This window comes from Scylla paramamosain, chromosome 46 (assembly GCF_035594125.1).
Source record: "Scylla paramamosain isolate STU-SP2022 chromosome 46, ASM3559412v1, whole genome shotgun sequence".
Classification (NCBI taxonomy): Eukaryota; Metazoa; Arthropoda; class Malacostraca; order Decapoda; family Portunidae; genus Scylla; species Scylla paramamosain.
The window spans coordinates 9,525,858-9,545,857 of NC_087196.1; the positions used below are offsets into that span (position 1 = coordinate 9,525,858).

The 20,000-nt window shown below is 45.3% G+C and overlaps 3 protein-coding genes across 29 annotated transcripts in view; 2 read left to right on the forward strand and 1 right to left on the reverse strand.

The window, feature by feature from the left end:
• The window catches only part of LOC135094701 (protein abrupt-like), a 65,050-nt gene extending 54,730 nt beyond the window's left edge, over nt 1-10,320 (forward strand). For 7 of the 8 annotated variants that reach the window (XM_063995023.1, XM_063995027.1, XM_063995028.1 and 4 more), the window contains one exon: nt 3,986-5,689. In XM_063995023.1, coding sequence (XP_063851093.1) covers nt 3,986-5,019 — 1,034 coding nt within the window. In that variant the 3' untranslated portion in view covers nt 5,020-5,689. Of the gene's footprint in view, nt 1-3,985; nt 5,690-10,131 lie in introns of those variants that run through there. The other variant, XR_010263943.1, reaches the window with a different exon arrangement.
• A 1,046-nt stretch (nt 10,321-11,366) lies between these two features.
• LOC135094700 (vacuolar protein sorting-associated protein 8 homolog) overlaps nt 11,367-20,000 on the reverse strand; it is a 35,570-nt gene continuing 26,936 nt past the window's right edge. For 2 of the 20 annotated variants that reach the window (XR_010263942.1, XR_010263927.1), the window contains 2 exons: nt 13,273-13,370; nt 11,367-12,639 (listed from right to left, as the gene is read on the reverse strand). Coding sequence is in view for 4 of the 20 variants with exons in the window: in XM_063995018.1 (XP_063851088.1) it covers nt 15,917-15,992 (76 nt within the window). In the remaining 16 variants the exon portion in view is untranslated. Of the gene's footprint in view, nt 12,640-13,272; nt 13,371-15,847; nt 15,993-20,000 lie in introns of those variants that run through there. The other 18 variants (XR_010263931.1, XM_063995019.1, XR_010263939.1 and 15 more) reach the window with 17 other exon arrangements.
• Nucleotides 17,160-20,000, forward strand: part of LOC135094708 (uncharacterized) — a 15,533-nt gene continuing 12,692 nt past the window's right edge. Inside the window, exon 1 of the mRNA XM_063995043.1 lies at nt 17,160-17,598. Within this exon, the coding sequence (XP_063851113.1) occupies nt 17,558-17,598 (41 nt within the window). The 5' untranslated portion in view covers nt 17,160-17,557. The remainder of the gene's footprint in view (nt 17,599-20,000) is intronic.

Sequence of the window (20,000 nt, forward strand, 5' to 3'; positions counted from 1 at the left end):
CACACACACACACACACACACACCGGGTCGCTGTATAGGTGGTGGTGGTGGTGGTGGGGGCGGCGCGTGGTGGCTGAGGGGGAGGCTGGGGTGTTGACGGGGCGTGAGGCGGCCAGGGGGTAAGAGTTGTTCTCTCTTTTTACAGAGCCGTGGGTGGGCGTGGGCTGGGGGACGCCGCACCCCAGCCACTGTCCGTGTGAGTCTTGTCGGTGCTGCGGCTTTTGCGGCAAATCGTTTTCCACGGTGGGGAGTCGTAAGCGGCACGAACGCGACAAACACGTAGCGCCGGGCTCGCTCCCGTGCGAGGTGTGCGGCAAGTGGTGCAAGAACCGCGGCGCGCTCATCAAGCACCGCTCTCTGCTGCACCGCGCCCCGCCCCCCCCTGACGCCCCCGCCCCCGACCCCCAGGCCCCCCTCCCAGCCCCTGACCCCGCTCTGCTCGTGGCCGCCCCGTACCGGCCCCCCGCGCCCCCGCCGCGCGCTGACCCGGACCTGGAGGACCCGCTGGCAGGCCTCGGCGCGGAGCTGCAGCGGGCGTACCACCAGTTCATGTGACCGGGCGCGGCGCGCTGTGCGGGGCGGGGCGGGGCGGGGCGGGGCTTAGGCCGCGATCGGGAAGTGGAGCAGCAGCAGCAGCAGCAGCAGCAGCAACAGCAACAACAGCAGCAGCACCAGCAGCAGCAGCAGGAGGAGGAGGTGGAGGAGGAGGAGGGGGAGCGCGGTAGTGTTGTCGTTGTTGTTGTTGGTGGTGGTGGTGGTGTTGGTGGTGGAGGTGCAGGTGTGGGGTCGGGGCGGGGCGGGGCGGGGGAGGAGTAGGGCAGTAGAGGTGGCCATGCAGTAGAGCAGTGTTGTGTGTGTGCCGTGCAGTGTACAGTACTATACTGGTAGCTGGTGCCGCGAGGCCAACACTCACGGCCGTCTCTCATCTTGCAGGCCGCGAGGACCCCCTGGGCCTGCCCGCGCCCCTCCCCCAAGGCCACCACGCGTCCCCCTTAGGGGCCTTCCATGGGGGTTTTGCGTGGCCACCCCCTCCCGGGCAGCACCACGTGGGGGGGACAGGGGCAGCCCCCCCCGACAACCAGTGCATGTTCTGTTTCAAGTCTTTCTCAAACCGCGGCTCCATGACGCGCCACCTGCGCGACCAACACCTGCAGCCCGGCGCCACCGTCACGTGCGACTTGTGCGGCAAGGTGTGCAAGAACCGAAACTGTCTCATCACGCACCGCTCTGTGGCCCACTCTGGGCGGCGCCGCCTGCGAGCACCGGCCGGCGCCCCGCCCCTGCAGTGGCCAGCCCAGGACAACAACTGGGCGGGGGAGGCGCCCCCCCTCCCCCTGAACTACGAGCGGCACAACCCGCTGCTGCTGCGGCAAGAGGTGCCCACCGACCAGGCGTGAGCGGGGGGCGCCGCGCCCTGCTGCTGCTGCCCCACACGTAGTGCCGTAGTGAGACCCGCTGCTTTAGCTGCCTCGTAGTGAAGGCGCTTGGGGAGACGCAGGAGGGAGGAAGGAGTGGCCAAAGTCTTGCTAGTCTTGGATCGCTGCCTCGTAGTAGCGCGACACAGGTTCCTTATGCAACGTAACATTCCGGAGGCGAGTAGCTCTATTTTGTATACCCAGACAGGCTTCTGTAGGCGTCCCGTGTCCCGTGGCGGACACACGACCACTGTTGCTTTAACCTCAGATCTCAACCTTGGTAGTCTGTGATGTTTGTATGGTAACTATGTTAAGGTCAATAAAGTCATGTTCGTAATGCACCTTTCTCTCACACCCTCACCCCCATGCACTACCCCCTATCCCCCCCTCCCTTTACCTAGATTTTTTCTTCCCTCCCTCTCCTGCCACGTGTCCCTATGTGTCTCTTTTGTCCCTGCGTGCTTTCTCTCTCTCTCTCTCTCTCTCTCTCTCTCTCTCTCTCTCTCTCTCTCTCTCTCTCTCTCTCTCTCTCTCTCTCTCTCTCTCTCTCTCTCTCTCTTTTTCACGGTGTGTGTTATAGCTTGTGTGCGCACGTGTGTGTGTGTGTGTGTGTGTGTGTGTGTGTGTGTGTGTGTGTGTGTGTGTGTGTGTATATGTATGCGTGTGTGCGCGCGCGCGCACACTTCACTCGCCCTAAATGTATGTACGCGTCTATCTCTCTCTTGTGCAACGTGTGTGTGTGTGTGTGTGTGTGTGTGTGTGTAACTTTCAATTTCGAAATCCAGTCAGACGTCGCAAAAAAGAAAAAAGAAATTAGATCAAATAAAAATAAAATGAATAAATAAATAGATAAATAAATAGTTTCCAAAACAAACAAACGAACAAACACAGTCGAGCAGCAGCTTCTCGGAACAAGAACAAATAAGAAGCAAACTAACCTTAAATAAAAGAAACACAGAGAAAAAATACAATAAACTTGTAAATAAAACCATGAGAAAACTGGAAATGTGACAAAGCTACACATAAACACACACACACACACACACACACACACACACACACACACACACACACACACACACACACAGACACACACACACACACACACACACACACACACACACACACACACACACACACACACACACACACACTCAGCTGGTCGTCGTTAGTTTGGTGGCTTTTCGAGCGAAGAGGGTCGTGGTGGTGGTGGTGGTGGTGGTGGGAAGGGGGGATCGTAGCGGGCCAGGTGGGGGGTGGAGGAGAGAGGCGGCACCCTTGCTCCCTTGGCCACGGGTTCAGTAATGCATGATGGTGATGATGGTGGTGCTAATGGTGATGATGGTGGTGATGGCAGTGCTGGGTGTGCCGTAGAGTAGCTCCTCCACCCTCCCCCCCCTCGTTGCTGGTGCCCGGGCCGGCTGCTGGCTCCTGCTGCCGCCGCTGCTTGCAACCCTCGCCGAGAGGCCGCCCCGCCACCCGCCCTCACGCCGTGTCTCTTGCAGGTGTCAGTGCCAGCGGCGACGCGGGCGACGGTGAGTGCGACGGGGACGCCAGCCTGTGGTACCCGCGCGTGCTGCTGCGCCCCAAGACCTACCAATGTCCCTTCTGCGACAAGTGCTTCACCAACCGCCAGAGTCGCTCCCGCCACGTGCACCAGAAGCACGCGGCGGGCCTGGCGGGCACGTGCGCGGTGTGCGGCCACGTGTACACCAATCTGCAGACGCGCTGCGCACACACCAGAGTCCACGCTCGCAAGTTAAAGCCATAGCCTCCCGTGGCCCCCCTGCTGAGCGCCGCCCCGCGCCCGCCGAGGCTGCTCCCGCGCCCTGCGCTTCCCCGATCCCCCGTGGGCCGTGGCCGCGCTGCCTGCGTCAGGCGGCTGTCCGTTTGACGCGCGGCCCGGCGGGGCTGGACACCGGACACCGGACACAAAGAGGCCAAAAGTCCCAGTACTAGTTTTGTCTTGGTTGTGGTAGAGGAGCAGCGCCGAGCCGCAGCACGCGCCGCCCGCGCCGTCTATACGTAGGTCCCTCGGTCACACAGTAACCCGCCGCCGCCTAACACAATAAATACTAAAGCTTGCGCGCAACGGTAGGGCGCTGAGGACTCACTCCCGTAGGTCAGTGCCAACTCATCTTCATAGTTACCTACAAACACTTGACACAAGGTGATATTATTAAATACTTTATTTTATTTACGTAAGGTTGTTTCTTGTACATATATTTCGGCCCATCTACTGTATATATGCTCTGTTTTCGTATTGAATAAAGCTGAGAATGGTTGTAACTTCCTGAACTCTTGTTTTATATGCCACGAGTGTGCTTGTGTGTGTATGTGTGTGTTTGTGTGTGTAGGTGTGTGTGTGTGTGTGTGTGTGTGTGTGTGTGTGTGTGTGTGTGGTGCTGGCTGGGGAAGGGAAGGAAGACGAGGGAAGGGAAGGGAGGGCAGGACTGAGTAGGGGTGCCGGGAGGGCAGTGGTGTACCTTCGTAGTGTTGTGGTGTAGTGTAATTGTCCTGCGTCGCTGCGCCTCCACGTTTTTCACCTCCCGCCCGCCATCTCTTTTCAGATGTGTCCGCCTTGATGGCTATCGCTAACGCCGTGCAGGCCACGGCGCCGTCGGACCGGCCCATGAAGTGCCCGCTGTGCCTGGGCATCATCAAGCAGGCGCGCAACCTTCGGCGGCACGTGTTCAAGCGACACCTGCCAGCGGCCAGGCGCGGCGAGATCACGGAGGCGGACGTAAAGAACGTGCTGGAGAGCAAACTGAAGGCCATCACCGTCACGCCGCTCACCGAGGACGAGCTGCGACAGGTGCAGCAGCGCGGCAGGCGCAAAGGATCCAAGTCCTCCAAGAAGAAGAAAGGTATTGCGGCGCTGCCTGACGGCGTCAACGGCGCCAACATCAACGAGTCCGAGGTGACCATCCGCAAGCTGCCGCAGAAGAAGGACGGCAAGAAGGACAAGGGAGGGGGCGGCGGGGCGGCCTCGCCGGGCTCCACGGTGGGCGGGGATGGCGCCCGCGAGGGTCGCGAGGACATCCTGCAGGAGGCGCTGGCGGCGCGGGACAAGAATGTGGGCCAGGACGAGGTGATGGACCTGGCCACCAATCCCCAGCAGCTGCCACCCATCTCCGTGGTGGTGTCCCACGCCGGCCACTCCGCCACGCAGGCCGCCGCGCAGACCATGAGCCTGGCGTCCGGCATACACCCGCGGATCCCGGCGGAGGCGGCGCTGGGGGCGGCGGGCGTACGCCTACAAACCGACTCGCCGCTGTCCCTGCACCGAGACCTGCCGGCCATGCCCGCCATGGCCTTCGAGCCCCAGGTGACCATCAGCGAGGGCATGGTGACGTACCACACCACCTCGCCCTCGCAGGTGCTCACGCAGACCACCTCGCCCTCCCCCTCCGCCTCGGGCTACGCGCCGGCCTCCTACTGGTCCCCGTCCGGCATGGGCCTGTCCGCCAGCACCTTCCAGCCCCATCAGAGCGTGTTCGCGCCCGCGCACTCGGAGTACTTCACTGCGGGCGTGGGCGTGCACATGGCGCGCCCCTCCTCGCTGGAGCGGATGCAGCAGCACCGTCGGAAGCCCTACCAGTAGTAGGGGGGGAGCGGCGCCCCCTAGTGTAGAGTACAACCATTTTTATAGAGCAAGGACGGCAGTGTGTGTGTCCAGTTATCCTAGTTGGTATTGATGGTACAACTGTATTATATGACTGGCATTAGTGTTTCTATCTGTGCTTCTTTCTCGTCTCCTGGAAGCAAGGACGCCCGCGTGCACGGCGGGACCACCCGTGTGTGTGTGTCGGTGTGCGTGTGCGTGTGTCTGTGTGTGTGTGTGGCGTAGAGAGAGAGAGAGAGAGAGAGAGAGAGAGAGAGAGAGAGAGAGAGAGAGAGAGAGAGACTAACCGTGTATATGTATAATGTCGAAATACAAAAAATACTGTCTATATAATGAGAGAGAGAGAGAGAGAGAGAGAGAGAGAGAGAGAGAGAGAGAGAGAGAGAGAGAGAAGCAGTGGCGGCTTCTGCCAGCAGGGAGCAGTAACACTCAGAAAGGAGCAGCAGCAGCAGTCAGCAGCAGCAGCAGCGACACGTAGTGGCCAAGGTGGAGGTGGTGGTGGTGGTGATGGCGGCAGGTCTCTCTCCACTCTCGCCTCTCGCTCTCCTTCTCGCCGCTGTGTTCCATTCTTCACACTCGTTTCCCAGGTACTTTAGGGAGCTAGGCTAATGTCTAACAAAGTATGCAAATATATCAGTGACTATGTGAAGTGGTACAGTGATTTATACCTAAACTGTGACGAGGGAAGGGAGTCGAGCAGGAGGGAAGGACGGAAAGGGGCAAGATGAGGTTAGCTTTCCTGGTAACCTACAGACATTAAATTCTGGGTGATATATTAATCTGGTTATTTTGGTGGTTAATTAGATGCATTCACCTGTCATAAGTTAGTAACCTGACTTTGTTGGCTAATTAGACGTTCACATGCTCGAAGTGATTAGATTGGTTTATTGACTCGTTCAGTAAAAGTTTCGTAGCCTCTCAGTTTTTAACCAAGTAATTCATTCACCTGCTGCAAGTGATTTGTTTTAGTTGACTGATTAGAAGTGTTCACCTGTCCAGAATAAGTAACCTCATACTGTGTGTTTCATGTTTCTTGACCCGTCGTGTTGCGCAAATATCTTCGAAACAGTTAGATCAGTTTGGTATTCCAGCACGGTCTGTTTCAAATCCCGCTGTTATCTTTTGTCACTGTAATGCATTGCCAAGTGTGTTTAATGGCGGCCTCTACTTTTCTCCTTCAGCCGAGAACACATTGAAGCAGGTGAAGTGTCTCTGTCATAAGTACACGTCTGGGACTAATCTACCAGTGTGTTAATGACAGATATGACAAACTAGGAAATTGGGATGGAATGCTGGGTAATTTTGGTAAGTCACCCAAAATTAGGTTAGTTTTGGGTAAGCCGCATACATGAAGGTTACGGCCACACGGAAAGCCAGAAAGTGGATAAGAGTGAGAGGAAGAGAGATCACACCTACACTCTCATCCGCTTTCACGCTCACTGTGGCCAAACTTGTTGCCCTAGAACTTGGCACCCAAAGACTTGTTGCCCTAAAACTTGGTACCCAGAGACTTGATGCCCTAAAACTTGGCACCGTAAAACTTAAATCCTAAAAAACTTGCCTGCCAGTAATATAGAAGGAAAAAAAAAGTAATAATAATGACAATAATAATAATAAAGATAATATACTAAAATCACGTTAGGTAGGAATAAACTTGCAAATCTTTTAGGGAAAACAAAATAGGTAACTAAAATATTATAATACCAAAATACCAGATTAATATAACTTTCCCCCTTTTCTCACCCTGCCCAACATTTTCACCAATATAAGAAACTGTTATTCAGATTTAGTGAGGAAAGATTCATACAACTAGCGAGTAAGGAAGACCTAACAAGGAGCAGGAAGGAGATTGTCTACCACAGCAAAGAAAGTCAGATTAGCAAAACACCCAACCTTGTAAGGAAAGTAGGGAAGTCTAACGAAATGGCAGAGACAAGAAAAAAACAGAGATAGGAAGTAACATAAGTTTAAGGCAGATAGTGAAATAATAAGAATGGAAAAGGGAGATAAGACAGGAAATAAGGAAAAACATTGAGATTGGAGCAAAGAAGAGAGAAGATAGGGAATAAGGAAAGAGATAAGAGAGACATAGAGGCAAAAAAGCGAGATAGGAAGAAAGTGAAAGGGAGATAGATACAAGATGAGTAAAAGGCAAAAAACAAGATAGGAAGAAGTGAGGAAAGGCAACAGAAAGGGAAGATTAGAAGAAAGAAAAGGATGAGGTAGGAAATAAGGAAAGATGAAGAACAAGACAGCAGGATAGGAAGAAATAAAATAAAGATAGTATATAAGGAAAAGCAGAAAGCAAGATTGGAAAAAAGAGAAGAGGGAGATAAAAATGAGGAGAGGCTGATGAAGGAGTGAAAGTACTAGTTAACTCTTGCATTAATAAGGTAGACAGAACAGGAATGAGTGAAAGCTTCTAGAAAGTCTGGTGCAGTGAGGCAGTGGGAGGGTGAGGCATGGAGTTTGCAAGACCAGAAGAGCAGTAACTATGAAAATAATGTTAAAAGATACCAAGAAGTGTGATATAGCAGTGGTGAGTGAGGCTTTCAAGACAGTAGCACACACACACACACACACACACACACACACACACAAAGAAATACAAGAGTAAGGTAAAAGTAAAAGATTTAAGACTATTTTTTTCTTAAACTTAAAAAAAATATCAGGAGGTGATTAGAAACCCTGTCTTGGCTATCCTGAGTTGGCCTATACATAGTTATTGCAGCCAAAACATTCCAATACTTGAAGTTGGTGAGTGAAAGTGTGTTAGAAAGGTCAAAAGGAAGTCAAAGAAGGTTGTTAGAGATCAAGAGAGGTGAAGAATAGGTCAGTAAAGCTTCAGACAGATCAAAAAAGTGGCAAGGAAGGTAGATAGAGGCCAGGAGAGGTCAAGAATAAGTCAATATAGTGCGACAGGTCAAAGAAAGTGCCAAGAAAGGTAGATAGAGGCAAGGAGAGGTCAATAATTTTTCAGACAGGTCAAAAAATTGCAAATGAAGATCAACGAAGGTGAACAGAGGTCAGGAATAGGTCAAAAAAGCTTTAGAGGGATCAGAAAGTGGTAAGGAAAATCAAGGAAGGTAGACAGAGCTCAAGAAAGTTCAAGAATATGTCAGGAAAGTTTAAGGGAGATCAAAAGGTGATAAAGTTCAAAACAAGATCAGTGAAAGGTTAGGAGAGGTTGAGAAGAGCCAAGGAAGGTCAAAGAAAGAGCAAAAGAGGTAAGAATGGATTAAGAAAGGTTGGAGTAATGTCAAAAATGGTTTAGAGAGATTTAAAAGTGTCAAGGTAGGTTTTGAAACATTGAAAGAGGTAGGGAAAGGTCAGAGAGAGGTCAAATAAGGTCAAGAAGTGAGTTTGAGAAGTGTGATGTGAGGTTTAGAGGTCAAAGAGAGGGTGGAAAGGAACAAGTAAGGTAAGATAAGGTCAAGAAGTGTGGTAAGAGGTTGTGGGGTCAAAGAGAGGATGAGAAGGGCCAAGAAAGGTCAAATAAGGTCAATAAATGGATCTTAGAAGTGTGATGTGAGATTGAGGGAGTGAGAAGGGGTAGGAAAGATCAGATAAGGTGAAGAGGTGAGCCTGGGGAGTCTAATGAGAAGCTGAGAAGTCAAAGAAGGGGCAGGAAAGGTCAGCAAGTGGATCTAAGGAGTGTACTAATAGGCTGTAACTTGAATGTACCTGTGTAGAATCTGAATCTTCTCGTGAATTCAAGCATTTCAAAATAAATTGCGGATTACTTGCTCTGTTGTAAGAAATGGTTTGTACAAGTTTCTCCTGATGTTTTTTATTCATTTATTTATTTATTTATTATTATTATTATCATTATTATTATTATTATTATTATTATTATTATTATTATTATTAGTTGTAGTGTAGTGAATACAGGCTAGGCAAATATTATACACGAAATACAGATTAATACAGAAATGTACAAAGTTTCATACTGTTGGGACATAAGACTGTGTTTGTGAATGTGTAATCTATGTATATACAAAATTCCCCTACCTATTGGAGTATATAATTGGGTTTATAGGAGCACTGAAGGAAATTATAATATATCAAAACAAAATTAGGTCAATCAAAATGTGTAGAAAGTTATCCATAAATGTTTGAGGATCTGATCTCTGTGTCTTAATGATAGGAAGTAGTTAGGCATTTAGAAGACTGTGTGTGTGTGTGTGTGTGTGTGTGTGTGTGTGTGTGTGTGTGTTTACCATCTGTCTGCTCACTCTTAAGAATATGCAAAAAAAGTATGAGTGTTGTTTAATAGAACCACTTTTTTTTCTTGTTTATTTTTCTTTTTTTTTGTCATTTTTTTTATATTTTAATTTGGATATTTGTTGTAATAAGTTTAGTTTTGTTGATTTTTTTTTTTTTTGTTTCACTTCCTTTTTCAAGAAATTTACTTTACAAAATATTTTGATAATCTTGTTTTTCTAGTTGTCACTCATAATTGTTTTCTGTGAGTGTGGTGAGGATTTATAAAGTAACAAAGATTTTCATTATAGAAGGAAGAAAAGAACATGATTTGTAGAATATTCTGAATCAACTTTATATATTTTTGTATTGCATTCATTGTCAAATAATGTATTGGAGATGATGCTTAGGTTACTAGTGTGTGTGTGTGTGTGTCAAAGGTTTCAGTGTGCAGTGCCAAACATTAGTGAGGTGTATTTCTCTCATGCCAAACAAAGACGAGAGGTTGTCTGTCTGTCTGTGTGTCTGTGCAAGTCTCTCTAAACACTACCATGACACTGAGAACATTTTAAGGTCATTTTTTAAAGAGATGTTACTTTTTTTCTCACTTTATTTACCTTTGAGGACATTCTAAAGTGATTATAGTATTATTTTTCTTTACTGTATTTAACTTTTCCTTAGTTAATTTACCTTAGATTTAACTTTTCTTACTTTTACATTGAATTTACCTCTTACTTTATTTACCTTGAATTTAACTCTTTTATTTTTACCATTTACCTTTGAGGGCATTCTAAAGGAGTGTAGTATTAATTTCTCACTGTATTCACCCGTCTCCCAGTTATTAGTATGGTGTAACTCAAGACTCACTTTATTTACTTCATCCTCCAGTTTTCTCGTTAGTGAGGCAGGACAAGGCGTGACGGACGAGGTGTGGGTGTCCTGTGTTCCGTTCCGTCACTGTCCACCCATCACAGTCACAACAGCACAGGTCAATGTTCCGTAGCGCCGCCAGTTTGTCCTTCACTTAGTGCTTACTGAGGAATCATTTACTATTTTGTAATAAAAGTTAATCCTATCTACACGTTCCTGCCTCACACCTCCTGCTGGCCTCTCTACTACTACTACTACACACCAAACTTCCTGGCCTGGTGAGTGAACATTTTATGATTCTATGATTTTATTTTAATGTTTTATGTGCATTTCATTTTTATTTACCACATTTATAAAGGATATTACCTATATTACCTACACTATCATGATTTCCTTAGTGTTCACAGCACCAGCACCCTCAGCACACTACCAGAGCCTTGAGGAGCACTGGCAGGGAGGCAGGACACCAACAAGAGAATGCAAGGAGGAAGCACAGACACCACCACTGATCATATTCTGGTGGACTGTGTTTTCAAGAGTGGTGTGGAGAGAGCACCATGAGAACACTAGGATTGTGAGTGCAGAGAAGATTGCTTGAATACTGTGTATTCAAATTGTTTGTGTATTCAAGAGTGGAGAGAGCACCAGGATTCTGAGTGCAGAGAAGACTGGAGACAAAAGGGATTGCAGAGAGCTGCACCATCTCAGACATCACTCCACCTTTGTTGTATGTACACAGGGTACATTTGTCCTATAGGATTTGCATCACTTGAGTTACTCAACTCATTCACTTGCACACACAGTCCCTGTGCATCATGGCAACTGTAGGTCATACAGCATGTGACAGGAAGAGGATGGAACGAGTGAACCCAGATAACTAATGACTAATAGTAAGTAATAGTTACTAATAGGACTGAAGAAAATATTCACATCTGGCAGGAGGATGGGATGGCAGGATGGCAGAGTTCAGCTTCTACCCAAAATTAATCAGATGGTGTTCAGCCTCTATCCTAAATTATAATAATTATGTAGATTCTATTAATAATACACACTCCTTCCTAGTCTCCTACTATAGATTGTGTAATCCATTATTATTATTTTTACTACATAACAGCAGCAGCAATCTAAGAACTATCCAGAGTGAACCATAACTTTCAGTCTGCACAAAAAAAGTGACTGCCAAAGACAGGACAAGGTTTCTTGTGTACATGGTACTCAAAGGTAGGAGCGGATAGGACAAGGTATGTACACTGTTAAGTTTGTATACTCAAGTTTTTTATTCACCTTTTTATTCACCTCTGAATTTTGACAAGGCTGGGTGGTGTACGAGTCAAATTATGTTGCAACCATCACCCGTACACACTCACTTCAGTTTTCTAACAGTTTCCTGGTATTACTTTGAGCTTCAGATGCAATTTCCTGGTATTTAGAGTTATAAATTGAGCTGAGGCAATAAATCTGTGAACACTTGGATCACAAAATCTAGCAAAGTTCCATGGTATTAAACCAGTTACACCACAAATCCCAACATTAAGATACCAAAAAGACTCTCCGGAGAGAAAGCACAAGGAAAGATACCAAAAAGACACTCCGGAGACAAAGCACAAGGAAAACACTACTTTTAAAACGTATAAAAAAAAAAAATCAAAATAGGGAAGAGTCTGTCGACATCTTATAACACGTGTACTTTTAACCGACAAACAGTCAGTCCAAAGGAAGTGGTGATAAGGTGGCCCCTCCACGCCAAGGGAATGGAGGGGGCACCGCACTGAGTATCATTATTAACGGAGGTGGCTTGTCACTGCTGCCTTGGCCTCACAGCACCAGTAGATGGGCAGTCCAGTCACCACATGTTGCCTTAGCCTCAGCACAGGTGGACGGCCAGGTCATCACAAGCGTCACCACATCTCTGCCTCACAGCACCAGCAAGGAGAAGTAAGAGTTACAATTTCATACGTAAATTGATAAAAATAACTTAAAAATCCTTCCACAAGTAAAACAAATTAGATTTAAGCACAATTCACAGCTATTCAGTATTTTTTTTCACAAGATCTCATCCATCATACTATCGATTACCACCTATTCCTCTATGCTTACGTCAAACAGCCCCGTAACTGTCACCTGAAGCATTTAGAAACCTCATTTAGGCAAAGTTATGAAAGGTGTGACATGGACAAGCTTAACAAAGAATACTGCAATATTCATGTGGTGTGCTCAAGAGTGTACACCTCCCCCAACACGGGCTTGCATGAAAGGTGTGACATCGACAAGGTTAACAAAGAATACTGCAATACTCATGTGGTGTGCTCAAGGGTGTACACCTCCCCCAACACGGGCTTGCAGGAAAGGTGTGACATGGACAAGGTTAACAAAGAATACTGCAATACTCATGTGGTGTGCTCAAGAGTGTACACCTCCCCCAACACGGGCTTGCAGGATAAGCTGTCCATCTCGTATTTCACAGACATGCACCTCATAATCGTCCCTGCTGCTCTTCACAACTAGACCCTTGTGCTCCTGCTGTCGCTGTAAATAAAATAAAGTTAAGTATTTCCTAAACACGTACAGCGTAATAAGTTTAGGAAGAAAAAGTATTTCCTAAACACGTACAGCATAATAATAGTTTAGGAAGAAGAGCAAGTATTTTCATCCCTCTCGATACTTTCCTAACACGTCCAGCGTATAACACTTCAGGAATATAAAGTATTTCCTAAACACGTACAGCGTAATAACAGTTTAGAAAGAAAGAATTTCCTAAACACGTACAGCGTAATAATAGTTTAGGAAGAAGAGCAAGTATTTTCATCCCTCTCGATACTTTCCTAACACGTCCAGCGTACGACACTTTAGGAATAAAAGCAACTATTTTCATCCCTCTCGAACACATCCAGAATATTCATCCATCCCACCATAGTAGTTATTAAAAACACCCATGAAAATAAAAGGAACGACCTTTGAATCCGTTAATCTTAGGAGAGAGAGAGAGAATCTTCACGCATGCTTATACCAGGTTCAAGTCTCCTGAATTTTAAGTTTAGAAAGGCAAGGATTGGAGTTACAGTACATCAAACTACTCGTACATGAAAAACAAACGGAGATGAAGCAAACCTGACCCAAACACACAAAACTGAAAAACTAATAACACAAACACAAACTCACCTTCACAACACCACCACAACCACAACCACCACACCGCAACCAGGCAAACAACTAGACCACCACTGCTACATCCTGCTTCCTCGCTACCCTATCTTGAACTGAAACAAAACGGAGGAAGGAAGTGAGACGTCGGTTCGCTCAACGCTTCATGAAACAATGGCCAATGATCAGAAACGCTTCTCTCCCTCATCACGACTATTTTTCAAAGGCCGGGTTCCCTAGAGTGTTTTTCGGGTAAATAAAGTAGAAATGTTGTTAATCTGTCACTAGAACCATAAAAACACACTTAGAAACCCGTGTAACTTCAATTGCAGCCTTTTTAAGTGTTTCTGAATAAGATGTAATGGCGTGGACTCGTTAAAGAGGAAGCAATGCAGTGGTAGTTTGGTAATTAGATAATGATGTGATGTGAATAATGATGAATATGTAGGCTAAGAAGATATAAATGTAGAGATAAACATGGTGGGCGATAGATACATAGACTAGTAGGCAAATGTTTATGTAGTAAAAGGCATATCGAGAGATAAATATATATGTAGGTAAATAAAGAGTAATACATGTAGTGGGAAGATAGATATATAGGCAGGTTGATATAGATATAGTCAGAGATAGTGAGATTAATAGATACGTAGGTAGATAATAGATGTAGTGATAATAGAAACAGTAAGAGAGAAATATATACTTAGATAATATATGTAATTATAGAAAAAAATATATATAATTATAGAGGCTGAGTAGATACAGATGTAGAGATAAAAAGAGTGAAGTAGATTTAAAGATAGATATGCAGATACAACAGACAGATAGATGAGTTTGTATAGGATATTGTTAACTATTACAAACAAGCTAATTGGACATCACGTGGTAGTTATCTATGTTGTTGTTGCTGATAATGATGTGTCTGTATTTGATGAAGGAAGATTTTATGCATTTTAATTTAGTTGGTATACTACTACTACTACTATTACTACTACTACTACTACTACTACTACTACTACTACTATTACGAGCTAATGATTAACAGCAGCAGCAACAATAAAACAACAACAACAACAACAACAACAACAACAACAAAAAGAAACGACAAGAAGAAGAACAAGAAGAACAAGAAGAACAAGAAGAAGAAGAATCACCCCTTACGTAACTACCCTAATTACTTAATAGCCCAGGTAATTGACAGTACCTGTATGACATCACCTACTAGTTTACCCTCGCTGAGAACACACACACACACACACGCACACACACACACACGAGGGTAAACATTCATTATTGTTGTCATTGGTGTTGTTGTTGTTGTTGTTGTTGTTGTTGTTGTGATTTTCTTCCTTCTTTCTCTAACTTTCCTTCTTTCTTTTCTTCCTTTCTTCCTTCCTTCCTTCCTTTCTTTCCTCCTCTTTCCATTTCTTTTTCTTTCTTCGTTATATTTGAGTACTACTACTACTACTACTACTACTACTACTACTACTACTACTACTACTATTACTACTACTGCTACTACTGTTTCGAAGCACTGAGAGGAAGAGAGGAAGGAAGAAGGGGGAGGAGAAAGCGGGGGATGGGAGTTAAGGAAGGAGCCTCAATAACCCTCCTTTACATTGATTTTTTATATATATGGAGCTAATAAGTACACGATAAAACACAAATTTCTTTCTGAACACTCAAAAAAAAGGGGTAACATTTGCAATAGACTGAATTATAATAACTAACTAAAGAATGCAGGAGTTGTAATCACAGCTGAATGAAGCGTCACCCGCATTCTGAAACACTTCCCTCTCCCCACGACTGTTCTCCAAGGCCACAGGGATGATTAGCGGGGTTCTCAAGGGTGTTTCTCCTATTAATAGTGTAGAAACATCCTTGAAAACCCGTATAACTTCACCACTACGATTTTCCAGGGCTACGTAAATGATTAATTGGGTTCTCAAGTGTTTCTCCTGTTTATTACGAAGAAGTCTTATCAATCTGTCACTGGAACCACAAAAAACACTTGAAAATCCGCGTCACTTCAATTAGAGCCTTTGGAAAGCAGAAGTGTTTAAATATACGAGTCACAAATTTAGAGAGAGAATAAAATAAAGGTTATGAAAGTACAGTTGAGTACGCGACAATGCATGAAGCGCTCTCTCTCTCTCTCTCTCTCTCTCTCTCTCTCTCTCTCTCTCTCTCTCTCTCTCTCTCTCATTCATGTCATTTTTCGCTTCATCCTTTCTCACTTTTTCTCACTCTCGTGTATGCAATTCCATTTTCATTCTTAATCAGTCACATTCTATTTAGTTATTCTTAGGACTGTTCTTACTTTCAGAGAGAGAGAGAGAGAGAGAGAGAGAGAGAGAGAGAGAGAGAGAGAGAGAGAGAGAGAGAGAGAGCTTGTTGCGTTGTCCGGTACCCAAACGTACTTTCATAACCCATATTTCATTCTCTCTCTAAATTTGTGGCTCGTATTTTGAAACACTTCTGCGGCCCAAGTTCACTACATTCCAAAGGCTCTCGTTGAAGTGCCACGGGTTTTCAAGTGCGTTTTTGTGGTTCCAGTGACAGATTGATAAGATTTCTACATTATGAACAGGGGAAACACTCTTCAGAATCAGGCTAATCATCTCTGGGGTCTTGGAAAATAGGGGTGGTGAAGTGGCGCGGGTTCTTAAGCGAGAGAGAGGCCGACAGTGTGACCCATACTAGTCCAAGCAGCGCGCATCTCGTGGTGGTAACGGGCGGATCTGGGAATGGTAAAAATTTAGCACACTAGGGAGGTTACTGAATAATATATTTGTGTTATCTCAAATGCAGTAGTGGAAATATGTTCATTTTATGCATTATTTATTTATTTATTTTTTCGAAAGTAGTGGATTTATTTTATTTTATTTTTTTTTTATTCATTTCTGGTTCCTAGGGTTGGTTCTCCAGTCGCTAGAACGAACATTTAGCATAACGAACGCTACTCTGGAAGAAATCGTGTTAGTTGTCACGTACCCCCCAAAAAAAGTTAGGAACCCCTCCCCCTTCCGCCATCCTTGACCCCTCTCCTCCTCCCCCACAAGTTCCTCCCTTCCTCTCCCCCTCCCCCTCCCGCGCGTTCTTCCGGTACACCCCACTCTCCAGCTCTCAGTCCCTATAACAAGTTGGAGGTGTGAATCAGCCCCTCCTCCTCCTCCTCCTCCTCCTCCTCCTCCTCCTCTCCCATATCGTCTTCCTTACTTATTATGGGTTGGGAAAAAAGAGGATATTAATTTTCTTCTCTTCCGTTTTCTTCTCTTTTGTTTTACCGTCTCTCTCTCTCTCTCTCTCTCTCTCTCTCTCTCTCTCTCTCTCTCTCTCTCTCTCTCCTCTTTCTTCCTCTCCTTATTTTCTCATTTTCTTCTCCCTCCCTCTCCTTCTTTCCTGTCTGACCTTCCTCCTCCTCCTCCTCCTCCTCCTCCTTTCTCTTCTCTCCTCCTCCTCTCATCTTTCCTTTCCCCCTCTCATCTTATTTCCTCCTCTTCTTCTTCCTCCTCACCACAAGAATGACCTTTACTCAATCATACTTCGGGAGGAGGAGGAGGAGCAGGAGAAGGAGGAGGAAGAAGAAGAAGAACAAGAAAGAAGGAAAACAAGAACAAGAAAATGATGAAAAGAAAAGGAAGAAAAGGAGGAGGATAAAGTCTTGCTTATGTTGAATGCACACACACACACACACACACACACACACACACACACACACACACTTGAAACGAATGTCTCTGAAACGCACACACACACACACACACACACACGCACTTTTTACATCCTTCGTATGGTCTCAAGTTACTCTTGAGAGAGAGAGAGAGAGAGAGAGAGAGAGAGAGAGAGAGAGAGAGAGAGAGAGAGAGAGAGAAATAGTATCAGCAACAGCCAACAACACTTTTTTATCAGTATACAGTCAGACGTGGTAGTGAGAGGACGTCCCTTGCTCTCCCTGGCTCCTCCCGCCTTTCCCAGCCTTTCCCCGCGCTCTCACTCACTCCCAAGCACTTCCCTTTCTCTCTCATTACTTCTCTCTCTCTCTCTCTCTCTCTCTTTCTTTCGCTCTCTCAAAACATTATATTTATCGTCCAAACATCTTAGGTTCTATCTCATTTTTCATACTTTCAATTAACTCAAAATCATTATTTCCTCTCCCAAACACTCTCTCTCTCTCTCTCTCTCTAAACTCACCGTGTTTTTATTTATTTATTTATTGATTTGTTTATTTATTTATTTAGTGATGTGAAGTGTTTCCTCCTCCTCCTCCTCCTCCTCCTCCTCCTCCTCCTCCTCCTCCTCCTCGATGCCTCCCACCATAATGAGATGTAAAGTTCTAATTGCACTGTAAGTTTGTTCGTTTGTTTGTTTACGTTATCCGGTAGTTGTCAAAGTGTACTGAAGTGTGTGTGTGTGTGTGTGTGTGTGTGTCAGTACGTAGTTTTAATTAAGTGCAATCACACACACACACACATACACACACACACACACACACACACACAGAAACGTGATTCTTCTTCTTCTTCTTCTTCTTCTTCTTCTTCTTCTTCTTCTTCTTCTTCTTCTTCTTCTTCTTCTTCTTCTTCTTCTTCTTCTTCTTCTCCTCCTCCTCCTCCTCCTCCTCCTCCTCCTCCTCCTCCACCACATGTTTTCCTCTTCTCTTCATGAATCTCTCTCTCTCTCTCTCTCTCTCTCTCTCTCTCTCTCTCTCTCTCTCTCTCTCTCTCTCTCTCTCTCTCTCTCTTTCCATTTTCCTTTTTTCCCAATCTTTTCCTATTGTTCTTCCTACCACCACCACCACCACCACCAAACAAACAAAAATTGACATCAGTAACTGACGATAGGAAGGAAGAGGGGGAGAGGGAGGGGGAGGGGACGGGACAGGGGGAGGGGGAGGGTTGGGGGGTGAGAGGGCGGGTTCCCCTACTCAATACCAGAGGCATAATAGGGAAGGGAAGTGCCTACAGGAAGCTCTATAGCCGGTCAGTGAGTCAGCCTCAGAGTGGGCACCATCATCGTCATCAGCGGCAGGAGTGTTTATATAATATGCGCGAGTTTCTTACGGGGTTACAATTCCGTGTTTACTGGGCTGCTTAGTTAATTTTTTTTCTTCTTTTTTTTTTACCTTTGTTTAGCTTGTTATACTTTTTTTACTTTCTTGTTTATTTTAGTTGTTTTTTTTACCTTTTTTTGTTGTTGAATGTGGGTTTTATAGCATAAGTAGCGAAAGAGAGAGAGAGAGAGAGAGAGAGAGAGAGAGAGAGAGAGAGAGAGAGAGAGAGAGAGAGAGAGAGAGAGAGAGAGAGAGCATGAAGGAAGTGAAGGAAGAAAATTAAGAAACGAGAGAAAGAGAGAGAGAGAGAGAGAGAGAGAGAGAGAGAGAGAGAGAGAGAGAGAGAGAGAGAGAGAGAGAGAGAGAGAGAGAGAGAGTCATCATTACCTATTTTTCCTCCTCCTGCTATTCCTACTACTACTACTACTACTACTACTACTACTACTACTACTACTACTACTACTACTGCTACTACTACTACTACTACAATACTATTTGAATATATTAATTTTGTATCTACATGGTTTTCTCTCCGTGTGTGTGTGTGTGTGTGTGTGTGTGTGTGTGTGTGTGTGTGTGTGTGTGTGTGTGTGTTGATGCGTCATAATTAGCAGTTGCACAACATCGTATTAAACAGCAGATGTTTAGAAGCTTCTTTCTTATTGTTACTTGAGCCTGTGAGAGTGTTGTTGTTGTTGTTGTTGTTGTTGTTGTTTCTGGTGTTGCTATCCTACAAACGCATCTCTGTTTTTCCTTATCGATTTATTTATTTTTTTTATTTAGTTGTTTATTTGTTGGTGTGCATTTCTCTCTCTCTCTCTCTCTCTCTCTCTCTCTCTCTCTCTCTCTCTCTCTCTCTCTCTCTCTCTCTCTCTCTCTCCTTGAAACAGAAAAATTACTGTATTTTTTTCCTTCTCTAACCTAACCTAACGTATCCTAACATCTCCCTATCGTTCTCCTATTCGTGTTCTACCCCAAGGCATATTCTCGTCACCTTATTTTTCCTTCCCTCTCTTGTTATCCTTGAAATAAACAAGTACTGTATTCTTTTCCCTCGCTAACCTTCCTTCTGATGGTGGATATAAACTGGTATGGCTTCAGACACCCTTCTCTACCCCAAGGACGTCACTGTCTTCCTTTATCGTCACCAGTACCTGCGCTAACTCTAATATTAAACTCCTTCAGTAGCTTAACAGGATGTAGTGGAAGTTATTGTGGCTTTTCCAAGTGTTTTCGTGGTTCTAGTGAAAGTTTAACAGACTCCAAATGATGCTATTGCGGTTTTCGAGTGTTTTTGTCCTAGTTTAGATTGTTTAAGAGTCTATAAAGGAAGTTTATTTGGGTTTACTAATGTGTTCGTGTTCCAATGATATTTTAACAGGCTCAGATGGAAGGTATTGAGGTTTTCAAGTGTTTTTATAATTTCAATGCTAGTTTAATCTGCTCTACAGGAAGGTATTAGGGTTTTCAAGTGCATCCGTGATTCTAGTGGCAGCTTAACTAAAAATTTACGTCATTATTGGGAAAAACACATGAGAACACGACCAATCTATCTCTGTGGCCTTTGAAAACAGACGTGGTGACAGAACAAAGCATTTAAAAACACACTCTTGAATTTTATGCCAGGAAAAGAACGAGGGAGAAAGAAGAAAAGGGAAAAATATGCAGATTCTTATCTTCATGACCACCACCACCA